This window comes from Dipteris shenzhenensis, chromosome 23 (genome assembly GCF_047967505.1).
Source record: "Dipteris shenzhenensis isolate YYH24624 ecotype China chromosome 23, Dip_SZ_1.0, whole genome shotgun sequence".
Classification (NCBI taxonomy): Eukaryota; Viridiplantae; Streptophyta; class Polypodiopsida; order Gleicheniales; family Dipteridaceae; genus Dipteris; species Dipteris shenzhenensis.
The window spans coordinates 12,145,543-12,166,603 of NC_141618.1; the positions used below are offsets into that span (position 1 = coordinate 12,145,543).

Sequence of the window (21,061 nt, forward strand, 5' to 3'; positions counted from 1 at the left end):
AGGGCCATTATGATCGGGCATATCATGTCAAAGATATATGCTTCGGTGCTAGATATGGAGGCCAGTCGCTATGCAGAGATACACAGACTTAGAGTAGATGGACATGCAGGCTTTCGACGTGACCACGGGACCATGGATCATATCCTAACACTTAGGAGCGTCATAGAGGAGGCCATGACACGGAGACAGAGGGTATATTGCCGCTTAGAGGACTTCCGCAAAGCCTTTGGTACAGTATCTCGAGCACGCCTCATCAGGAGGTTGCAAGAGCTAGGGTATGGGCCGGAGATAGTTTGGGCTGTTATGGCACTTTATGAGAGGGTTTCTAGCAGGGTTCGGATGGGGGACGGATGGATAGATGAGATCGTGAGCACCATTGGGGTCAAACAAGGTTGTCCACTCTCACTGACCTTGTTTGGCCTCTACATAGACGAGCTTGAGTCTTTTATGAGGACACTAGGAGGTGCTGGTTCTTCTATCGCCAGTTACTTGCTCTAGATCCTTTTGTATGCTGATGATGTGGTGCTCTTATTCTCGTCCGCTGAGGGGTTCCAGAGACATCTAGATGCACTACTAGCTTTTTGCGAGTCTCATGACTTGAGGGTCAACCTAGGTAAAACCAAGGTTATGCTCTTCAACACCTCCAAAGTAGCCAAACTTAGAGAGCAGTTTACTTTTGACGGGGCACCAATTGAGATTGTTTCATCATACACATACTCGAGAGTTCTGTTTTCACGACCTATCTTCATGATGAGACTGGCCATGCAGACCCACCCGAGTAGAGGTTACGCTTCCCTGGCTCGACTGGAGAGCAATGCTTCCACTTGCACTTTCAGGACCCACGGACCAAGGTTCTCCTTTTCGACTCGTTGGACCGACCTGCGGGCATGTATGGTAGCAGTTGTTGGGGACCATACCTCTCCGTTAAAGAGTGGACTCGAGTGGAGAGATTACAGGTTCTCCTACTCTAATGGATGATACACAACAAGCCATTTGTCCCTCATGAGATCATCTAGGCTGAGTTCAGGGCATCTCCTTTGTAGTTAGATGCGGCATTCCAAACTATCACTTATCTCTACTGCATGCGTGCATACGGCTCATGTATCATAGGGCGACACAGGCTACCTTGGTTGGCACTAGCATCTTCTATGGCACTAGTAGCTCAAGGTGATCAAAGATGTTGGTATGCACGCACATCTAGGTGGTTTGAGAGATTGGGTTTTCGTATAGACAAGCTGCCACCCTTAAAGTATAGCATTGACGCTCCACGGGGCAACGAATTCAACCCAATCATATGGGAGGATCTTCTATAGCTACACACATTTAGGATCTGGCTAGCACAAGTAGAGCTCCCTGTGAAGCTCAGTTTCTATTGAGACCACTGCTTGCACATTTCAGTAGAGGGTTTCATCATCCCACCAAGGTACACCTAGATCCACCTACCACATTCGCTCAGGATTGCCCTTGGATAATTACGTGTCATCGCACCGACTCCATATCGAGAGTGGGCGTGCAGATGGGATACCCGGGGAAAGTTGTATCTGCACATTGTGTGAGCGCCATGAGGTGGAGTCAAAGGAGGACTTCCTTTTCCGTTGCCCAGTCTACTATGAGATTCATGGACGATACCATAGCCTTTTTTGAGACAGATTCGAGGGCCTCTCCAGACTCCTATACCCATACCAGATATGCCTGGCAGCTTTTATTCACGAGGCGGTCCGACGTAGAGACTGTCTCATCATATCGAGGAGACAGGAGCAGGGGACCGTCATCCTAGGGTACGATCACAGAGTTCTTCCAAGCAGAGCAGGTTGCTATCTCAGCCACGGTTAGTAGGAGAGGCAGAGACCCTAAGACCGAGACACGACACACCCAGCAGAGGACAGATGCACAGATCACACTCACTGACATCTCCTCTCTCGTCAGACCTGGGGTGCAATCAACTAGGGTTACAGTGGCGCTCGTCAGACATCGGGTAAGCGGCCAAGATGGCATGGCAGGCTACTCATCCAGATAGTAGACAGTGATCCATTATGGGCTTCTTGCCTACACTACCTAGTCCGCCGTTGGGTGTATCTTGATGTTCTATATGCCTATTGTATTGTATTATATCAGACTGTGTCTCCACATGAGGATGATGATGCCAGGACGGTTGCATAGGTTTATGGTGGACATGTACTATGATATCACTGACTACTCAGTTTTCTAGCATGGGTTAGGATGCTCTCTTAGTAGCTCCACCCTTTTGCTCATTGTATCAGGTTTTTCTTCAGTCTCATAGTCCCATTGGTCTTTAGCAGACTTTAATAAACCTTATTTCTTTTCTTTTCTTTCTCTCTCTCTCTCTTCTTCTTCTTCTTCTTCTCTCTCTTTCTCAACAGACTTAACATGTTTAAGTAATAAGGGGACCTACACTCTTGTTTCTTATTGTAATGCTGCATCATCTGTATCGCTATTGAAATAAAGTGTCCTAGACCTAAGCTGCCTACATATGATTATTCAAAGGGGTGGCATCCCTCGGTAGACTGATATGCCAAACATTTCTACCTTGATAGACTTAGTGCAACTACTTTTAAGCACCATGAACTAATTTGAATGTCTCCATTGCAGTCATTGATTCTGCATATTTTCTCCTTGAATGTTACCTCCCCATTCTGTCCTTTGGTTTTCTTCTTTTTACTAATTACTAATTACATGATATCACAGTAGACATTCATGTAAAAAGGATGTTTGTGGTGTAACAGGTAAGATACAAAGCCCTCTTTAATCCCTCGTTTTAGAAGATATATATAGTATATTGTACCAACTTTTGGGCTGCAACTCTCTTTCATCAAATTGGATTATTTTTGCCAAGCTGCACCCATTTCATTGTTTTATGAGATAGTACCTGTTTTTAGCCACCGGTGAATTTACCAAGGTCAATCGAAAAGTTAGTTGTTTGTTGTCTGTCTTTTGTACTCTTTCTCTGCAAAACTAGCAGCTTTGTAGGTCGTAACAATCACACCAAGTTGTAGACTTGCATTCATGTTTCTTTGATACAATGCATTAACCTATCTTGTTTTTGAGTTCTTGGCTACCAGTAGAAACATTTAATTTTACCTAGGATGCTTGTCAATATTTTTAAGGCAGTTGTTTGTCATATTTTACAGCCAAGATTTTGGACGTCTTCATACATGCTAAAAGAAGTTACTCTCCAAGCAAATGATACAAAGAACCCAGCTTGCGGGTACCATATATAACATATTTGGTGTTTCATCTATTTTTGTATGGGATATAGGTTGCCAGTTCCAATTTCTATTGGTTTTCAAAACCTGGAACCGACTATTTACTGTTATTGGATGATATCTTAGGTATTCAATAGGTTGGAATGCTGGTGGTTTACATGAAGTTATTCTTGGAACAACAGGCAGAAAGCAGGGAACATCAGCCAAGGGGGCACTTTCTCCTGCCACCCAATCATCACTTTCGAGGTGAAGGATTTGCGTATTGTATTCCTGGTTTGTGTGTAGAAAATTTTAAATATGTGGTCAATAAACTATCTAGAGGATAGAGATATTGAAGTCTACTTTGTGTACACAAAAAAAATAAATAAAGAGGAGAGGAAATAAGAACAATTCTTTTAGAGGGGAAAGCATGAACTTGGACATTACGGGAATGAGCATATTATGCTATCAGAGAAAGCACAATGACCACTTGCAAAGCTAGGTGGCTTTCAGGATGTGCTACACATCTATCATGGGTTTACATGCATGTGTTGCATGAGAGAGCCTGAAAGTCAAGATTTTGTTGTAATCAGGGTCACTGATAAATGCATTTTGGGACACTTATGAATGATCGAAACAAGCAGTTTACAGCAAAATTTTGTACGGGCATGGTATGGGCGATTTTGCTCCATGCTTGCTCCTCTCGAACTGTCACTTGTACATTCTGCACCTGCTGCTTGCATGTTTTATATATATGTTGGGTGTCCATTCAAACTTTAATCTTGAAAGTTGGAGAGATCTATCATGAGAAAGAAAGAAAGAAAGTTTATTAAAATCTTCGAAAGGCCGATGGGTCTCTGAGATTGAGAAACCTGATACAAGCAAGCTGAAAGGGTGGAGCTACTAACCGAGCATCAACTCCAATGCAAAATGCATAATGCTAAACACTACATAGACACATTAGAATAATCCTCTACATCATCACTACTCATCATCAGATCATTTGTCATCGGAATACAAAGTGAAATATGCTCCAATATCACAGCTAAGGTCCCCTCTATCTCCCTGTGTCAAGGGTGATGAGGGAGCGGAAGCATGAAATCAGAGATAGAATGCTGCCGGTTGCCTATGGGTTCGGTTATGCGCTCTCTCCTGGTCATGGCTCTGCATCTAACAAGGTCTATAGTGACCCCTGTCAGTCGCATTCCAACCCTGAAAAAGGAGGGAATGTCCTCAAGTGTATTTTGTACATCAACCCTCTGCCTGAGCTGTCGTGTCACTGGCTTTGGGTCATGATCGTGTCAAGGGCCGGTGAGATGGGAGTCTATATGGTCCAGCTGGAAAAACTCGGTGATCATGCTATGAGAAGAGTCTACCAGGCTGCATTGCTCCTGTCTTTGTGATCTAAGTAGGCGCTCACGGTGTCTGACTACCTCGTGAATGACGGCGGCCAAGCATCTCTGGTCTGGAAAAGAGAGGAAGGGGGGATAACAATCTGGAATTGTCTCCGAAGAGACAATAGAAAGCCCTTAGATCTCATAGTACACTGGGCATCTGAAAATAAAATGCTCCTCCAAATCAATCTCCTATAGGTCACACAAGGTGCATATACGCCTCTCCTTGGGTAAACCCTTTTCCTTGCCACTCTCGATGCGAAGTCTATGTAAAGAGACCCGAAACTGCCCAACAAAAATCCTTAGTGAATGGGGTAGGTGAATCCGCGTATCTCATGTTGGGTCAATAAAGCCCTCCTTTGAGATACATAGGCAATGATCTCTATAGAAGCTGAGCTTCACTGGGAGCTCACTCGGTTCCAACAAAGTCTGGAATGTGTGTAGCTGCAAAGGATCCTCATGTATGACCAGGTTGGCCTCGTCTGTCTTGATCCCTAATTGCATGGCTAGGTCATGAGAGATGAAGTTATCTATCGCTCCAGGATCGAAAAAAATCAATATATTCTAATCTCTTACTTTGCTCCAAGAGATACAAAGTTCCCTGGCGTCCGAATCAGCCACTCTCCCTAGTATGTCAAGGACTCTCCCACCAAGTCTTTGGCGGTTCTTTTGGACTTTTCTGGTCCTTTGAGTGATTGGATCTTTCAGGGCAATCAGCTTCTAAGTGTGTCCTTCTATCCCGCATCCAAAACACTTTCCTCCATTTGGAAGGTCTCAATCTGTTTTGGAGTGGGTTTAGACTTCCCTTTATAGGGCTTTGATTTACCCCTCAGCTTTTGTGGATGAGACTCCTTTTTAAATCTTGGTGGCATAGAAGACTTCTTTCATGTTCCTCCTGGTACCGTGCTCTTCTTTTCTAATCCTCTGCTTTCTCGAAGGAGGGATGATCTTTGATGTACAAGAGGACTCTGAGCAAAGCCCAATGCACATCCTAGATTTCTATATTGGGTAGGGTAGTGACTTAAGCTCTTGCTTTAGGTGATAGTCTTACCTTGTACTTCTGAAGCTATACTTCATGTGAGATTTTGAAAAAAGAAGAAAATTGAAGATAGACATCCCAAAATCTCTTATTTTAAGCTTCAATAGGCTCGTCCTCGTCCATGTGGAGGCCCTCCCAAGCCATGTGCACCTCGACCACAAACTATTTCGGAAGAAAAAAGCTGATAGAATACTTTCTTGAAGTCTACCCAAGTCTTTGGAGCTTTGCTAGCAAATAATTGAGCAGTCCACCAAGCGTTGGCCATATCAATGAGATGGAGACTCGCCATACGAAGCTTGGACGCTTCTTCAAACCTTTCAATACCAAAAGCCACATCAAATTGGAGTATAAACTTCATAGCTTTGTCTGTGTGTCCATAAGCTCTATCGTAAGTGACAAAATGCACAAACTTACCTCCTTTGAACTTTTTCTCCTTAGGCTCTAAATGCTTCTCGCAGTGCTTTTTGCGTGAATTGTGTACTAGAACTAGAACTAGATGACTTTTTTGTGCATTTCTTACTTTTAGGAGTAGGACATCTCCTTCTCTTTCCACTTGAGCACGGACTCCTCCCCGTTTCCCTTGAGCTATGATGGTATAGAGAAGGCAATGGGCTAGGGGAACACTGCTAGGTTACTTGCTTGGACATGTGCTCGGTCCCAAAGAGGTGCTGAAATCAAGGAATCTTCTTCAAAGTCTCCAGCTTTTGATTTCTGGCTCTAACAAATTCTTCATCAAGATCATCATCTGGCCTTATGCAACCCTTTCTGCTGGGCTGTCCGGTAGCCAAACTATCATGCTGTAAGGCCATGATGTGCTCAAGAGTTGAGAAAGTTTGGATCTGAACTGATTTCTAACTTGGCTGAGCCAAACTAGGACTGGATAGTTGAAAGAAACTAACCAGATTGATTTTCAACCAAGTTTGCTTCAAGAACTTCTAACACTTATGGGTAGAAAATTATACTAGATGATTTGCTATCAAGTTTGCTTGAAGAACTCGTACTGAAATTAACACTTCAGGCAGGAAAATTGTCCAAATAGCTTACTGTTTTGGAGCAGGAAGCAAAAGCTGAACCAAATCGTCAGGATCTGGGGTCGTCGTGACCTTGAAATTCGCAATAATAGGACAGCCAACAAGGCTGAACTCCTCTGGTCAAATTTGCTGAAATTCAAGGGCTAATTGTAGGCCAGAACACACACACTTTGCACATGAATTTGAAGAGATCTGATAAGGCGGAACAGGCTAAGCTCGATTGCAATGAAATAGGAGCTCCTTGTCTGGATCTTGGCATTGAAAAACTCTCTTTCGGGCTGAATATCCTTCGGCTCTTCCGATGCCCCTCCAATTTCTTGGATCGTTGGCTGCAAACCAGGGTTTAGGGTTTTCACAATTACCTAGAAATCAAATCACAGCACCAAGAATCAATTTCCAACTTCTTGGAACAAATCACACTTGCAGAAATTCTTTGTCTAATGGCTGGAAATCGTGAACAGCTGAAAGAAAACTCAATGATTGGGCTGGAATACAATTCGCTATAGAGAGAGAATGTGGTAGGAGGAGGGAGAGAGAGATAACACAACAATAGGGGCCAGTCAGCCTGCGCTCCCACACCCAGTTGGGATCGCCTCATCCATGCCAATGTCGTCTCCCTATCTTACCCTAAGCTCTGGTCCCTCTTGTAGGTCTTTATTGCAATAGAAATCTGATTGTACAAGGTGGCTCACGAGGGAGCAAGAGCTGAGTACCAAATCTCAACACAATCGAGAGGTTAGAGGCTCTTAATTTATAGGCTAGACCAAGCAATCAGAAAGCTTGGCCTGCTTTCTTTCCTAGAACGGGCGACTTTTCCAAAAAGTTGATCTTTTCGCTTTCTTTCTCAAAAGCAGCTTTCTCCTAAGGTGGGGCGCCTTTAGTTGCTTTTAACTCAAGTGGGCCTCCAATAAAGTGGGGCGCCACTTGTCTTGTGATGTTCCCCTTAAAAACTGGGGAAAATTAAGCATTCTCCAAAGTCCTACTTTTGCATTACTGATTTTACTGTAGCACCTTTTCCTCTAGGGGCTGATTATACCTACCTATTCTTTAGTATATCCACTCCCCGTCACACAGCACCTTCCACCCCACTGATTTTTTACTCCACCTATTAAGACATACGCTTCGACCATGATCTCTCACCTATTTACTCAGGCCGTCTGTACATACTTCTCACTTATATTGACTTCATACCCCTATGAGAGGACCGCGCTGCCCTGCTCACTCGCTCACTACACAAGACTGCCCTTTGCGCTTTCCCTCACACCACTTGCTCCACCCGCCCACCACCACTTGGGATCATACCTTGTAATAGTTGGTACGATGATGAGTGTAAGGCTTTACGCTGTTAGCTCGGATTTGAAACCAAAAACAATCTTCCGAGCGAACCAATCGCTACGCGAGTATTGTCGATTGGTACGTAGAAAGAAACTAGATTTCGTTCGCTGGAACGCAAGGAGGAATTGCTGAACATTTTGTTTAGTAACAACTCTAAGAACTTTTGGCTGAGATTTCTAGAGGGACGGTCCCCCTCACCACTCACTGACAGTCAAGTTTGGTATAACTATGAACGCATGCTTTATGACATCCCAAATCAGCTAGTTCATGTCCTCTCACATATGCCATGTCCCACACACATCCTACACCCTCTTCACTAAGGGGGGAGTGAAGGATGCGGTAATGAAACTTCATAATGGCCGAGCGAAGGATCATGAGGGGCTATGCACTAAGTTCATTGCATATGGGATTAATCTCCTAGCCCCGCCGATCTCAGCAAAGCTTTTTAATGAAGCTGTTTGCTTGGGGTTTCTACACACCTAGACCATTAAGACTATTTCACCCATCCACATGACAGGGGATCCCACGATCCTGGAGAATTACAAGACCATTATGATTGGACATGTCATTATGCATTAGTGCTTGATACTGAGGTCAGTTGAATTGCAGAGTGTTAGAGGTCTTAGAGCAGTAGGACAGGCTGGATTCTGACGTGATCATGGAACCATGGATCACATTCTCATGCTCAGGTGTATCATCAAGGAGGCGAGGGCACAGAAGCAGAGGGTTAATTGTTGCTTTGTGGATTTCTGCAAAGCATTTGATATTGTTCCGCCGTCGAGAATCCACCTTCTTCGGTGCCTACAGGATTTGGGTTATGACCAGGGGATCATTTGGGTTGTCATGGCACTTTACGAGAGAGTCTCAAGCAGAGTCTGGGTGGATAGATGAGATCATGAGCACTATTGGGGTCAAACAAGGGTGTCCTTTATCACCTACCCGGATTGGCCTCTACACTAATGAGCTCGAGACAGTGATGTAGACATCGGGGGGGATGGATGCTCTCTTGCTAGCACGCTGATCCAGATATTGCTGTATGCAAATGACGTGGCACTTTTGTCTTCCTCAGTAGAGGGGCTCCAGAGACACCTTGATGCACTACAATTTTTGTGAGTCTCATGATTTGAAGGTCAACCTTGGTAAAACCAAGGTTATGATCTTCAATACATATCGAGGCGCGATGCACCAGGAGCAGTTCACGTTTCATGGGCCACTTGTTGAGATAGTTTCGTCATACATGTATCTTGGGGTTGTCTTCGCCGGACCCATCTTCACTATGAAACCCGTGATGCAGGCCCGCCTGGGCAGGGGATACGCTTCATTGGCCAGACTAGAGAGGCAGTGCTTCCGCTTGCACTTTTAGGATCCACGAACCAAGGGGCTGCTTTTGGACTCCTTGGTCCGCCTAACGGGGATGTATGGTAGCCCTTGTTGGGGGGCAGACTTGTCGGATATAGAGTGGGCTCGTGTGGAGCGGCTACAGGCTCTCATGCTATCGCAGATGATTCGCGGTAAGCCATCCATTCCTCACCAAATCATTCAGGCTGAGTTTGGGTCATGCCCATTACAGCTAGATGTTGCATTTCAGGTCATCACGTATCTGTATCGAGTCGGGGAGTACGGGGATTACGATTCTAGGCGCAACAGACTCTCATGGCTAGCATTATTCTTCTCTATGGCACTCTCAGCAAGAGGTGACCAAAGATGCTGGTATGCACGTATAGAGAGATGGTCTGAGTGACTAGGGCTCCACATGGTACAACCGGAACTGAATTTTAAACTGTGAAGCCAAGCTCTAAAACTGAATCTAAAACTGTCCACAGCTCTCCCTTCTCCAAAGCTCTCCCTCTCTCTGGACAAACACTAGGGCCCAGGACAAATTGTCGGGCTGGACCCCCCCGAAGGTCTTTATTACTTTTTGAAAAAAAGTCTGTTACAAAAGTTCAGCTTTAAGCTGTCTCGTAACTCTCCCTCATAAAAACGTCAAAAGAACTCTCTTTCTTACAAGAGCTTCAAGCCCCATTCAATTTGGCAACATGCCACTTGTCTAAAATCTAGACTAACTCTTATTACAAGCCACATAGGGCCATTCTGGAGTCTTCCAGGCTCTCGGTCACACGAACCGCTTCCTAGGTGCTTGTCAGGCTCCCATCTCGCTTAGGAAAATAATCCTTCCTAGTACCTGCAACAATTAATTAAAGCGCACCACCATGGTACCCATTAATTGTTAGCGCTTTGCATGCAAAATAACACACTGTGGACTAATCCTAGTCACGGTGGGCGTCCCCACTGAACACATGTGCACATCTAAACAAATATATATATAAATAAATATATATATATATTTTCTCTGGTTGACCGAGGTCAACACTCTTGATTATAATTAAAGAGCTTCGACCAAAGGTCAAGGCGCCTTAATTATAGTCAAGTCTCTCCAACCGGAGTTGGCACATCTTGGTTAACCGGGGTTAACCCTCTTGGCGCATGCCAAGTCTTGTTGACCAAAGTCAACATTCTCTGACCGTAGTCAGGTTTACTTGACTGGAGTCAAGTATCTTTGACCGAAGTCAATCCTTTGACCATTAAAAATAACTCTTTGACCGTAATTAACACATATAACATTCTTTAATTAAGATCAAATAAATGGTCAACTGTACTTTGACTTAGGATATTTACATTGTGGTGACATCCCCTCGGCTTCTATTCAGTTGACCTCAACTGAAAAGCTTCCTTGTAAACATCCAAAAGCTGTGGATGATCGGATAACATGTCTTCGTCCATCCACTTGGCATCTAATGCCGTATAATTCTTGAATTTTACAAGATACCTGTAAAATTCCTTACCCTGAGGGCCTTTACGTACAGTATGGTACACAATTTGCTCTGGCTGAAGGACTTCCTCCAGCTCATCCACTTCTGGTGGATCCTCTGATACTGGTTCTGTAGGCTCTGGTCCCTGAAATTTCTTTAGAAGACTCACATGGAATGCATTGTGAATCCTCCAATGCTCTGGCAATGCTAATCTGTATGCAACCTCATTTATTCTTTCTGTAACCCTGAAAGGGCCATAGTATCTGGGAGATAACTTTGCATACACTTTCTGTTTGCCTTTAAACTTGCGGAGCCTAGCTTTTTCAAACTTTAAAAGTACCCAGTCCCCTTCCTTGAGATCCAACTGTCTCCTATGTTTATCTGCAGCCCTTTTATGTTTCTCTTGAGACCTTTCTATTGCTGTCCGGACTTGGCTGTAAGCTGTCTGGAGGTCTCTCACAAACTGATCAGCTGCAAATATTTCATCTTTAGTCCTCAATATAGGTGGCAAAATCACCTTCCCATATATGACTTCAAAAGGGGCTTTCCCTGTAGAGCTATGTACTGTATTATTGTAAGCAAACTCTACTAACGGTAGGTACTTTTCCCAGTCTGAACTTTGGTCACCCACGTAGCATTTCAGCATATCCAAAATGGTAGAATTTGCTACTTCACTTTGACCATCTGTCTGGGGATGGAAAGAAGAAGAAAAATTCAGATTCGTCCCCATGTTATCAAATAAAGCTCTCCAGAATAGACTGGTCATTCTGGGATCTCGATCACTAACAATGGACTTAGGCATACCATGATGTTTAAAGATCTGTGCCATAAACAACTTAGCCATATGATCTGCCTTAATGGTTTTGCGAACCGGAAGGAAATGAGCTTGCTTGCTGAATCTGTCTATGATAGTCCAAATCCCGTCATTCCCTGACTTTGATCTTGGCAAATCAAAAATAAAGTCCATTGTAATATTTTCCCATGGTGCCTGAGGCACGGGAAGAGGCATAAGTAGGCCAGGTGCCTTCTGTCTATCATACTTGATTTTCTGACACGTAAGGCATTCAGTAACAAACTGATGTATATCTTTCCGCATTCCTGGCCAAAAGAAATACCTCTCTAGGGCTAGAGTTGTTGCTGTAATTCCTCTATGTCCAGCATAGGGAGGTGCATGGCATTCCTCCAAAATCTTTTTCCTCATCTCCTGGGTGATGCAAAGGCAATCATCTTTCATTAAATACCCATCTTTCAGGGAATAGTGACTGGTGGATTGCCCTTCTTGCATCTGCTGTAAAATTTCACCAAAATCAGAATCATGAGCATATTGTTCTCTCATGCCTTCCAGGTCCTGATGATAAGCAATAGTTACATTATTGACCTGGGGTCTTCGGGACAAGGCATCTGCCACTCTGTTCCGAATTCCTGGAGTATGGACAATCTGAAAATGATACATTGACAGCATGTTCGCCCATTTCATATGCTTCTCTGAAAGCTTAGTCTGAGTCAAAAAGTATTTCAGACTTTGGTGATCTGTTTTGACAGTAAAATCTGCACCCAAAAGATAGTGTTTCCATGTATGGATAGCATGAATTACAGCCAATAACTCTTTCTCATAGATTCCTAAATATCTTTCCGCATCGCGAAGTCGTCTGCTTTCATAGGCTACTACATGACCATTCTGATGCAATGCAGCCCCAACACATTCTCCACAAGCATCACAATCCACATCAAAAGACTGATACAGATCCGGAACTACCAGAATAGGCTCTGTAGTCAACTTTTCCTTGAGTGTATTGAATGCTTTCTTCTGTGATAATCCCCATGTGAAAGCTGCATTTTTCTTAGTGAGGTCATGTAATGGAGCTGCGATATCAGCAAAATGTCTGATAAATCTTCTGTAGTAAGAACACAAGCCTAAAAAGCTTCGGACTTCATGCACAGTTTTCAGCTCTGGCCATTCCTGAATGGCACGGATCTTCGCTGGATCCATTTGTATCCCATTCTTGGATATTATATGCCCCAGATAGTGGATTTCTTCCAAGAAGAACTCACTTTTCTTGCTGTTTGCATAGAGCTGATGATTTCTCAGCTCTTGAAACACTATAGCAAGATGTTCTCTGTGCTCTTCCTCTGTCTTAGAAAAAACTAAGATATCATCAAAGAAAGTACCCGTAAAATGCCTGTACTTCCGGAAGATGCGATCCATCATTCTATTGAACGTGGCTGGAGCATTTGTCAATCCAAAAGGCATCACTAAGTATTCATACAACCCGAATGTTGTGCGGAATGCTGTCTTATGCACATCCTGAGGCTGTATCCTCACTTGGTGGTAGCCACTCTTTAAGTCTATCCTGCTGAAAACTGAAGCTCCATTTAACTGATCCAAGACATCATCAATACGCGGAATAGGGAATCTATTCTTGATGGTCATTTTGTTCAGTGCGCGATAATCAACGCACATACGGAATGAACCATCTTTCTTCTGTACTAACAGTACAGGGGAACAAAAAGGAGACGAGCTGGGCTGAATCAAGCCTTTGGACAGCAAGTCCTGTACTTGAGCCATAATCTCCTCTCTCTGAGTCGCACTGACTCTGTAAGGGGGTCTGTTTGGTGGCTCACTACCAGGCATTAACTCTATCTGATGATCTTCTGGTCTCTCTGGGGGTAACTCCCCTGGTAAAACATCAGAAAAGCAATCTTTAAAGTTTACCAAAAACTGAAACTTATCTTTGTCTGCATCATTCATTTCAGCATGCATATCAGTCTCTTTTTCTTTTACAAAAACCATGTACGCAGAAATTGCAGACTTTATTGCTTTACTGCATGAAACATCAGATACAATGGGGATAGTATCCCCTTTATTCCTGGCAATTACACGCTGATTTTTCCCCCTATGTACAAATTCCAGCACTCTTTCAGGAAGAGTCAACTTCACTGCCTTGCGGTGAAACCAAGGCATCCCCAAAACTACATCATAATGTTTCAGTGGAGAAATGAAGAAGTCTTCCTGATCCACATAACTCTGAATATGAAGACGGAGCTTCCCTATCAAGGGAGTAACTGGCACAGGATTCCCACAAAACATTTGATCGGCATCCAAAGCCCTGCCTAGCTCTTCCGTCTTTATTCCCAGCCTCAGGGCTAGATCCTCTGATATGAAATTATCAGTAGCCCCTGGATCAAATAAAATCAGCGCTTGCTGGTCTCTAACTTTGCCCCATGATAGCAGCAATTCTCGTTCTTCTGGGTTCAAAGCATGACCCAGTATATCAGGAATACCCCCCGCCATTGGCTTTTGCGGTCCTCGTGGCTTCTCTGCCTCTTTTCCCTTCGATGATGAAGGCTTTTCTGGGCACTGGGCAGCCACATGCCCCTCTTTACCGCACCTGAAGCATTTCCCATCTCTACGGAATTCTGCTATCTGTTCAGGGGTAAAAGTAGATTTGCCTTTATAGGTCTTTGAGAACTGAGTACCCCTCGGCTTCTGAGACTGAAACCCTTTCTTTTCAGCCTTAGGGGACTCTTTCTTTTCTGATTTTTGAAAATCAGATTTCTTTTTATCAGCACGTCCTGCATGCAAGGATGGCACTGTAGATGGATCTTGTAGCGGTACAAGACTCGCTACTGAGGCTGAATGCATAAGATCTTGAATATTCTTTGCCCCCAAAGCATTCACTACTGCCTGAATTCTTGGAGTGAGACCTGCTCTGTACTTCCTCATCTGGGTACCTTTGGAGATCTTTTTGAACGGTGCAACCTGCAAATAAGCATCCCAGAACTTTTGGTTGTACCCATCCACTGTATCTCCTGCATCCATGTGCAAGCTGTCCCAGTCTTGAAGAACATGGTCTCTGAACTGTTTAGGCATGAACTGCTGGTAGAAGGCTTTCTTGAAGCCCTTCCACTTTCTTGGGGCTGACCCATCTGTAGTCAGTGCACTCCACCATGCACTAGCCGTTGCTGTTAAGTGTAAGCTGACCATTCTTAATTTGGAGGATTCTGAAAATTTCTCTGTACCAAATGCAGCATCAAACTGTCTGATAAACTGCAATGCTTTGTCTGTATGACCATACTGTCCATTGTAGGTCATAAACTTGACAGATTTTCCTCCCTCTTTAAATTCCCTGGTCGCTTTGGAAGACTTTCTCTTCCCAGACTTCTCGTGTTTCCTTCTTTTCCTGGATGGTTTATCTGATAAGGAAGAAGAAGACACAGAAGTCGAACTCGAGGTAGACGGTGATGGACTAGGAGATCGGTGACGATGCCTCGATCTCTTTTTACTATGGGACCGTCTCCTATGAGATCTATGAGATCTCTCTCTCTCAGACTGTACACGGGAGTGTGCCTCTGGCATTGGCATGTCATATACTGGATTAGGCATAGCCTCTGCTGGAAACAAATGCTGAGCCCTGGGATCCCTTTTAAGATTTTCCAGCTCTTGTATACGAGTGCGTACCATTTGTTCAAATTCTTGTTGAGTTTGCAGCACATTCCTCTGTCTTGGATGCACATCCCTATCTTGAGAATCCCACTGGATAGGTGATTGATCCATATTCTGAGATCTGCAGATTTCTCACACAGTGCGGGTAACTGATGCACACTACCTTTGCTTTTCCAACAGAAAAGGTACCTCAACAAGAGGTGTTTTGCATTCACAATCTATGCCAGTACTGGCTGTCAGTTCAAGGCATGTACCCACACAGTTGCCAAAGCATCATCAACTATGTTGCCCTGTTCTGGCTGCTGCAGATGGCTTCAAAAGGCATCTGTTTTTCCCTCTTTTTACTGCTCAAAGGCATGCATTCTCCTTTTTCTGCAAATCTCTGTTTTCTCTGCTTTTCTGACAGTAAAAGCCTGACAAACAGATGAAAATTACTAGCAGAAACAGTCTCTGCAACTGTTCTTTTTTTTTTTTTTTTTTAAAGAACAGTAACCAGATGGAGTAACTGGCTAGTTACTCTAACCAGACTGACTGGTTCTGGTCTGGTTAGTTTGCAACTGGGCCAACTGGACTGGTCACAGTCTGGTTACAGGGACCAGACTAGACTGGTTGGGTCAACTAACTGGACCTCTAACCAGTCCACTAACCAAGGTTGAGTTAGATTAACCCCTGGTCAGCCATGTCAGCATCCATGTCACCTGTCAGATTGCCAGGTCATCTCACACGTGCATGCCACATCATCTACTGAGCCGGCTGCCACATGTACTGCCACGTCAGCACCTGCACATGCGGATGCCACGTCACCTGTGTGCCACGTGTCTGCTGAGCTGTCTGACCACGTCAGCACCTGCACATACGGACGCCACGTCACCGGTGTGCCACGTGTCTGCTGAGCTGTCTGATCACGTCAGCACCTTGGTTATGCACTGGTCGTCGCGCGTCGCGCCTTCTGGAAATTCTGTAACAGGACCTTGTACGTGCGCCTAACCATCAGGCCTCCACCTTCGATTTCTTCAAGCAACGAACGATGAAAACACCCGTTCGGTGCAGGCGTCTCTCAAGCATAACTTTGGGCGTCAAAATCAGTAGTCCTTCGTTATCTCCCGAGAACCTGGCTGGCCTTACATGAGCGCAGCTTACACATCCTTTCCCAAGGCAATAGGTAGCAGCTGGCTTCGCTTCTTCTACACCTACGCCAATTAAGGGCACGGGAGTCCTACTACCGCAACCACAATCTCCTGATTTTTTTTTATACTTGCAACTTGACGCATAGCATCGGAAGCTCCAGGCGATGGACAAAATCTTCTGCTCACAACGAGTTCTCCGTATAAAATCCCGTAACTAATGCTTGCGTCGATTGCTTGTACTACTAAAATCAGATTCGCTCAGGTTTTCTAATTTTCGTCAATTTTGGCGACTGATATACTTGCGCCTGCAAGTCACACGTACCCCGTACCAATACAAGGTCACGGTGGGTCCATGCTTTCTTTCTCTCCTTGTCTCTTGGATCGTCACAGTTTGAAGAAACTGTGAAGCCAAGCTCTGATACCAATACAACCGGAACTGAATTTTAAACTGTGAAGCCAAGCTCTAAAACTGAATCTAAAACTGTCCACAGCTCTCCCTTCTCCAAAGCTCTCCCTCTCTCTGGACAAACACTAGGGCCCAGGACAAATTGTCGGGCTGGACCCCCCCGAAGGTCTTTATTACTTTTTGAAAAAAAGTCTGTTACAAAAGTTCAGCTTTAAGCTGTCTCGTAACTCTCCCTCATAAAAACGTCAAAAGAACTCTCTTTCTTACAAGAGCTTCAAGCCCCATTCAATTTGGCAACATGCCACTTGTCTAAAATCTAGACTAACTCTTATTACAAGCCACATAGGGCCATTCTGGAGTCTTCCAGGCTCTCGGTCACACGAACCGCTTCCTAGGTGCTTGTCAGGCTCCCATCTCGCTTAGGAAAATAATCCTTCCTAGTACCTGCAACAATTAATTAAAGCGCACCACCATGGTACCCATTAATTGTTAGCGCTTTGCATGCAAAATAACACACTGTGGACTAATCCTAGTCACGGTGGGCGTCCCCACTGAACACATGTGCACATCTAAACAAATATATATATAAATAAATATATATATATATTTTCTCTGGTTGACCGAGGTCAACACTCTTGATTATAATTAAAGAGCTTCGACCAAAGGTCAAGGCGCCTTAATTATAGTCAAGTCTCTCCAACCGGAGTTGGCACATCTTGGTTAACCGGGGTTAACCCTCTTGGCGCATGCCAAGTCTTGTTGACCAAAGTCAACATTCTCTGACCGTAGTCAGGTTTACTTGACTGGAGTCAAGTATCTTTGACCGAAGTCAATCCTTTGACCATTAAAAATAACTCTTTGACCGTAATTAACACATATAACATTCTTTAATTAAGATCAAATAAATGGTCAACTGTACTTTGACTTAGGATATTTACATTGTGGTGACACATGGATAGACTTTCTCCCTTCCAGTACAGTATGGACGCTCCGTTTTCTCCCCTCCTATCACACAATGTCAACCAGGTAATGTGTGATCTCTTACAGCTACACATATTCCGGACCTGGTTGGGACCGTGAGCTTCCTGTGAAGCTTAGCTTCTACAGAGATCACTGCTTGCATATCACACAGAGGAGGGTTTCATTGACCGACCAGGATACACGCAAACCCACTTACCTCACTCACTGAGGAATTCTATTGAGCAGTTTTGGGTCTTTTCACATAGACTTTGTATCGAGAGCGGTAGAGCCGAGGGCCTACCCAAGGAGAGGCACATGTGCACATTATGTGACACACAGGAGGTTGAGGTGGAGGAGCACTTCATCTTTAGGTATTCTGTTTACTGTGAGATCCGAGGGCGTTTCTATTGCCTCTTCAGAGATAGCTTTGGGACAGTTTTGTCTCGATTCCTCTCCTATCCAAATCAGAGATGCTTGGCGGCCTTCATTCATGAGGTAGTCAGGCGCCACGAGAGGCTACTTCGATCACGGAAACAAGAGCAGACTTCTTCCTTGACAGATCCATTTCAGTGCTCTATCACGGAGGTCTTCTTGCCAGATCACACAGACCCCCATGATACGAGGCCTCAACATGATCGTGATCGAGTGCCAGTGACTAGACAACTCAGACAGAGGGTTGACGCACATATTACCCTTGGGGATATCTCCTCTTTGTTCAGAGTCAGAGCCCAGACGACAGGGGTTACTGTAGCCCTTGTTAGGTGCAGAGCTATGACAAGGAGATGTCACAAGGCCACACCCATGAGTAGCCGACAACACTCTATCGTCGGTTTCATGCCTCCATTGCTCCCACCCACCATGATGTCTTGATGTTGGTGATGATGATGATAATGAGGAGGAGGAGATTGATATGTAGTCCACCACTGACATGACTATGTTGTTGTACTTAGTACTATCATTTTGCATTTTTTGCACTCTGCATTGGTGTGGATGTTCGTTTAGTAGCTCCACACTCATAGCTCATTTGTACCAGGATTTTCATAGTCTCATAGACCCATCAGTCCCGCATGAGATAGTACAGGCAGAGTTCGCCACCATGACACCACTACAGATTGATGCCATCTTTCAGACAGTGACTTTCATCCATAGAGTCTGGGACTTACCCCATTGGAGACTACCGAGGCTGGCTTTGGAGTCATTCAAACGACTAGCCGAGGGTGGGGCAGACACATGGTATGCACGTATATCCACATGGTTTTCTAGACACGGGATTCAGATGGACAGGCTCCCCCCCTTTCAGTGTAGTGTGGATGCACCCCCTAAGTCGATCCCGCAAGATGAGATTAACCATATCATACGGTTAGATCTTCTCCAGCTCCACACGTCTCGGGCTTGGGGGGGAGATTAGGATCTCCCCACCAAGACACAGTTATACCATGACAATTTCCTGAATGTCTCAGAGGAGGGATTCATCGTCAGACCTCCATATCTCGAGGACAGAAGAGAGTCACATGCACTGAGGATCGCCATTGGGAAGATGCGGGTTTCATCCCATCAGCTGAGGATTGAGACAGGGAGAGCAGCACGTATACCTAGAGAGCAACGGACCTGCACGCTATGCACATTGGGAGTTGTTGAGACAGAGGAACACTTTCTTTGCACCTGCCCAGCCTACTATGAGATCCGGGGACGAGATACCACTGCCTCTATCAAGATGGGAGTGGCTTCGGCCCACTATCACGCTTGATCCATTTCCATGACTAGGTCTGCATTGGGCTCTACCTGCTTGAGATGCGCCCACATGGGGAGACCTTGCTACGACAGATGAGAGAGCAGCAGGAGGCGATCGCACCACAGGATGGGGAGGTTGACCACAGACAACGGCACGTCACAGATTTTTATGCATTCAAGTCAGCTCCAGGACATAGTGGGGTGGAGGAGGAGGAGGAGCTAGCTGCTATGCGGGCAATCTATGCGGGCAATTTGGATTACCTAGAGAGGACCGCAGAGGCCACCCACGACACGGAGAGCGCCTAGAGCACACTCGATTGAGGCTCGCCCTATCATAGCTTTCTGCAAAGGAAACCGCCTGAGACGAGGGGTCACTTTGAACATAGCTCAGCGGGTTCAAAGATCGAGGAGATCACGCCCCCTCCGACGCCACAGTAAGAGACAGCCAAACAGACTCAAATTTGAGACATTCACGACTCATAGATGAGCCATTAGAGTGCCCGGTTTTGGTTTTTGAATTTCCAGTTCCAATTCCAGTTCTCAACCTGGCCCCGATAGCAGATAGCACATGATATGATATTTTTTGTACTTGTTTTTGCTTGAGCCATTGAGCTCTTTTTATTTCAGCACAATACTCAGCAAAGGGTCTTAGCGCACCCTTTGCCTCAGCCCCTTGTGGCTTGTATGAGTTTTTCTCTTTGGTGTCACTTTGTCCCATAGGCCCACGATGCCTTCTCTCTCTCTCTCTCTCATTGATGAGCTTGAGACAATTATGCAGACACTGGGGGGGACCTGATACTCTCTTGTTGGCACACTGATTTGGATCTTGCTTTACGCAGATGGCGTGGTACTCATATCTTCCTCGGCAGAGGGTCTTCGGAGGCACTTAGATGCACTACAGTCTTTGTGTGATTTGAAGGTCAACCTTGGTAAAACCAAGGTTACGATCTTATACACATACTTGGGGGTTCTCTTTTCCAAAGCTGTTTTTACTATGAGACTGGCGATGTAGGATCTCCTGAGCAAGGGGTCGCTTCGTTGGCCAAACTAAAGGGTAGTGCTTCCGCTCACACTTTCAGGACCCTCAGACCAACGGCTTACTTTTTGACTCCTTATGCTGGGGGCTGGATCTGTCAGATACAGAGTGGGCTCGTGTGGAGCGCCTACAAGTTCTCATGTCATCACTGTGATTCGTAGTAAGCCATCGGTTCCTCACCAGACCATCCAAGCTGAGTTTGGGTCATCTCCACTGCAGCTTGATGCAACATTTCAGGTCATCACCTCCCTATATCGAGTCAGAGGGTACATGAATTGCAATTCTAGACGCAGCAAATTACCATGGCTAGCATTGATGGCACTATTAGCTGCAGGTGACCAGAGATGTTGGTTTGCATACACAGAGAGGTGGCTTGAGCGACTCTGGCTCCCCATGGATAGACTTCCTCCCTTCCAGTACAGCATTGACACACCATTCTCCCCACTCAAATTAGGGCAGCCTCTTGATGTCTTGTAGATTTTCCAAAGGACAGTCACTCCTTGTGAAGCCTCTTATAGGCAAGCTTAGAGATCCATATCCAGGAT

At 45.0% G+C, this 21,061-nt stretch overlaps 1 protein-coding gene across 3 annotated transcripts in view; it reads left to right on the forward strand.

The window, feature by feature from the left end:
* Nucleotides 1-21,061, forward strand: part of LOC147886988 (denosine deaminases acting on tRNA) — a 90,236-nt gene that overhangs the window by 57,798 nt on the left and 11,377 nt on the right. Inside the window, exons 6-7 of one of the 3 annotated variants that reach the window (XM_087394473.1) lie at nt 3,150-3,226; nt 3,351-3,470. In XM_087394473.1, coding sequence (XP_087250599.1) covers nt 3,150-3,226; nt 3,351-3,470 — 197 coding nt within the window. Of the gene's footprint in view, nt 1-3,149; nt 3,248-3,350; nt 3,475-21,061 lie in introns of those variants that run through there. The other 2 variants (XM_087394474.1, XM_087394475.1) reach the window with 2 other exon arrangements.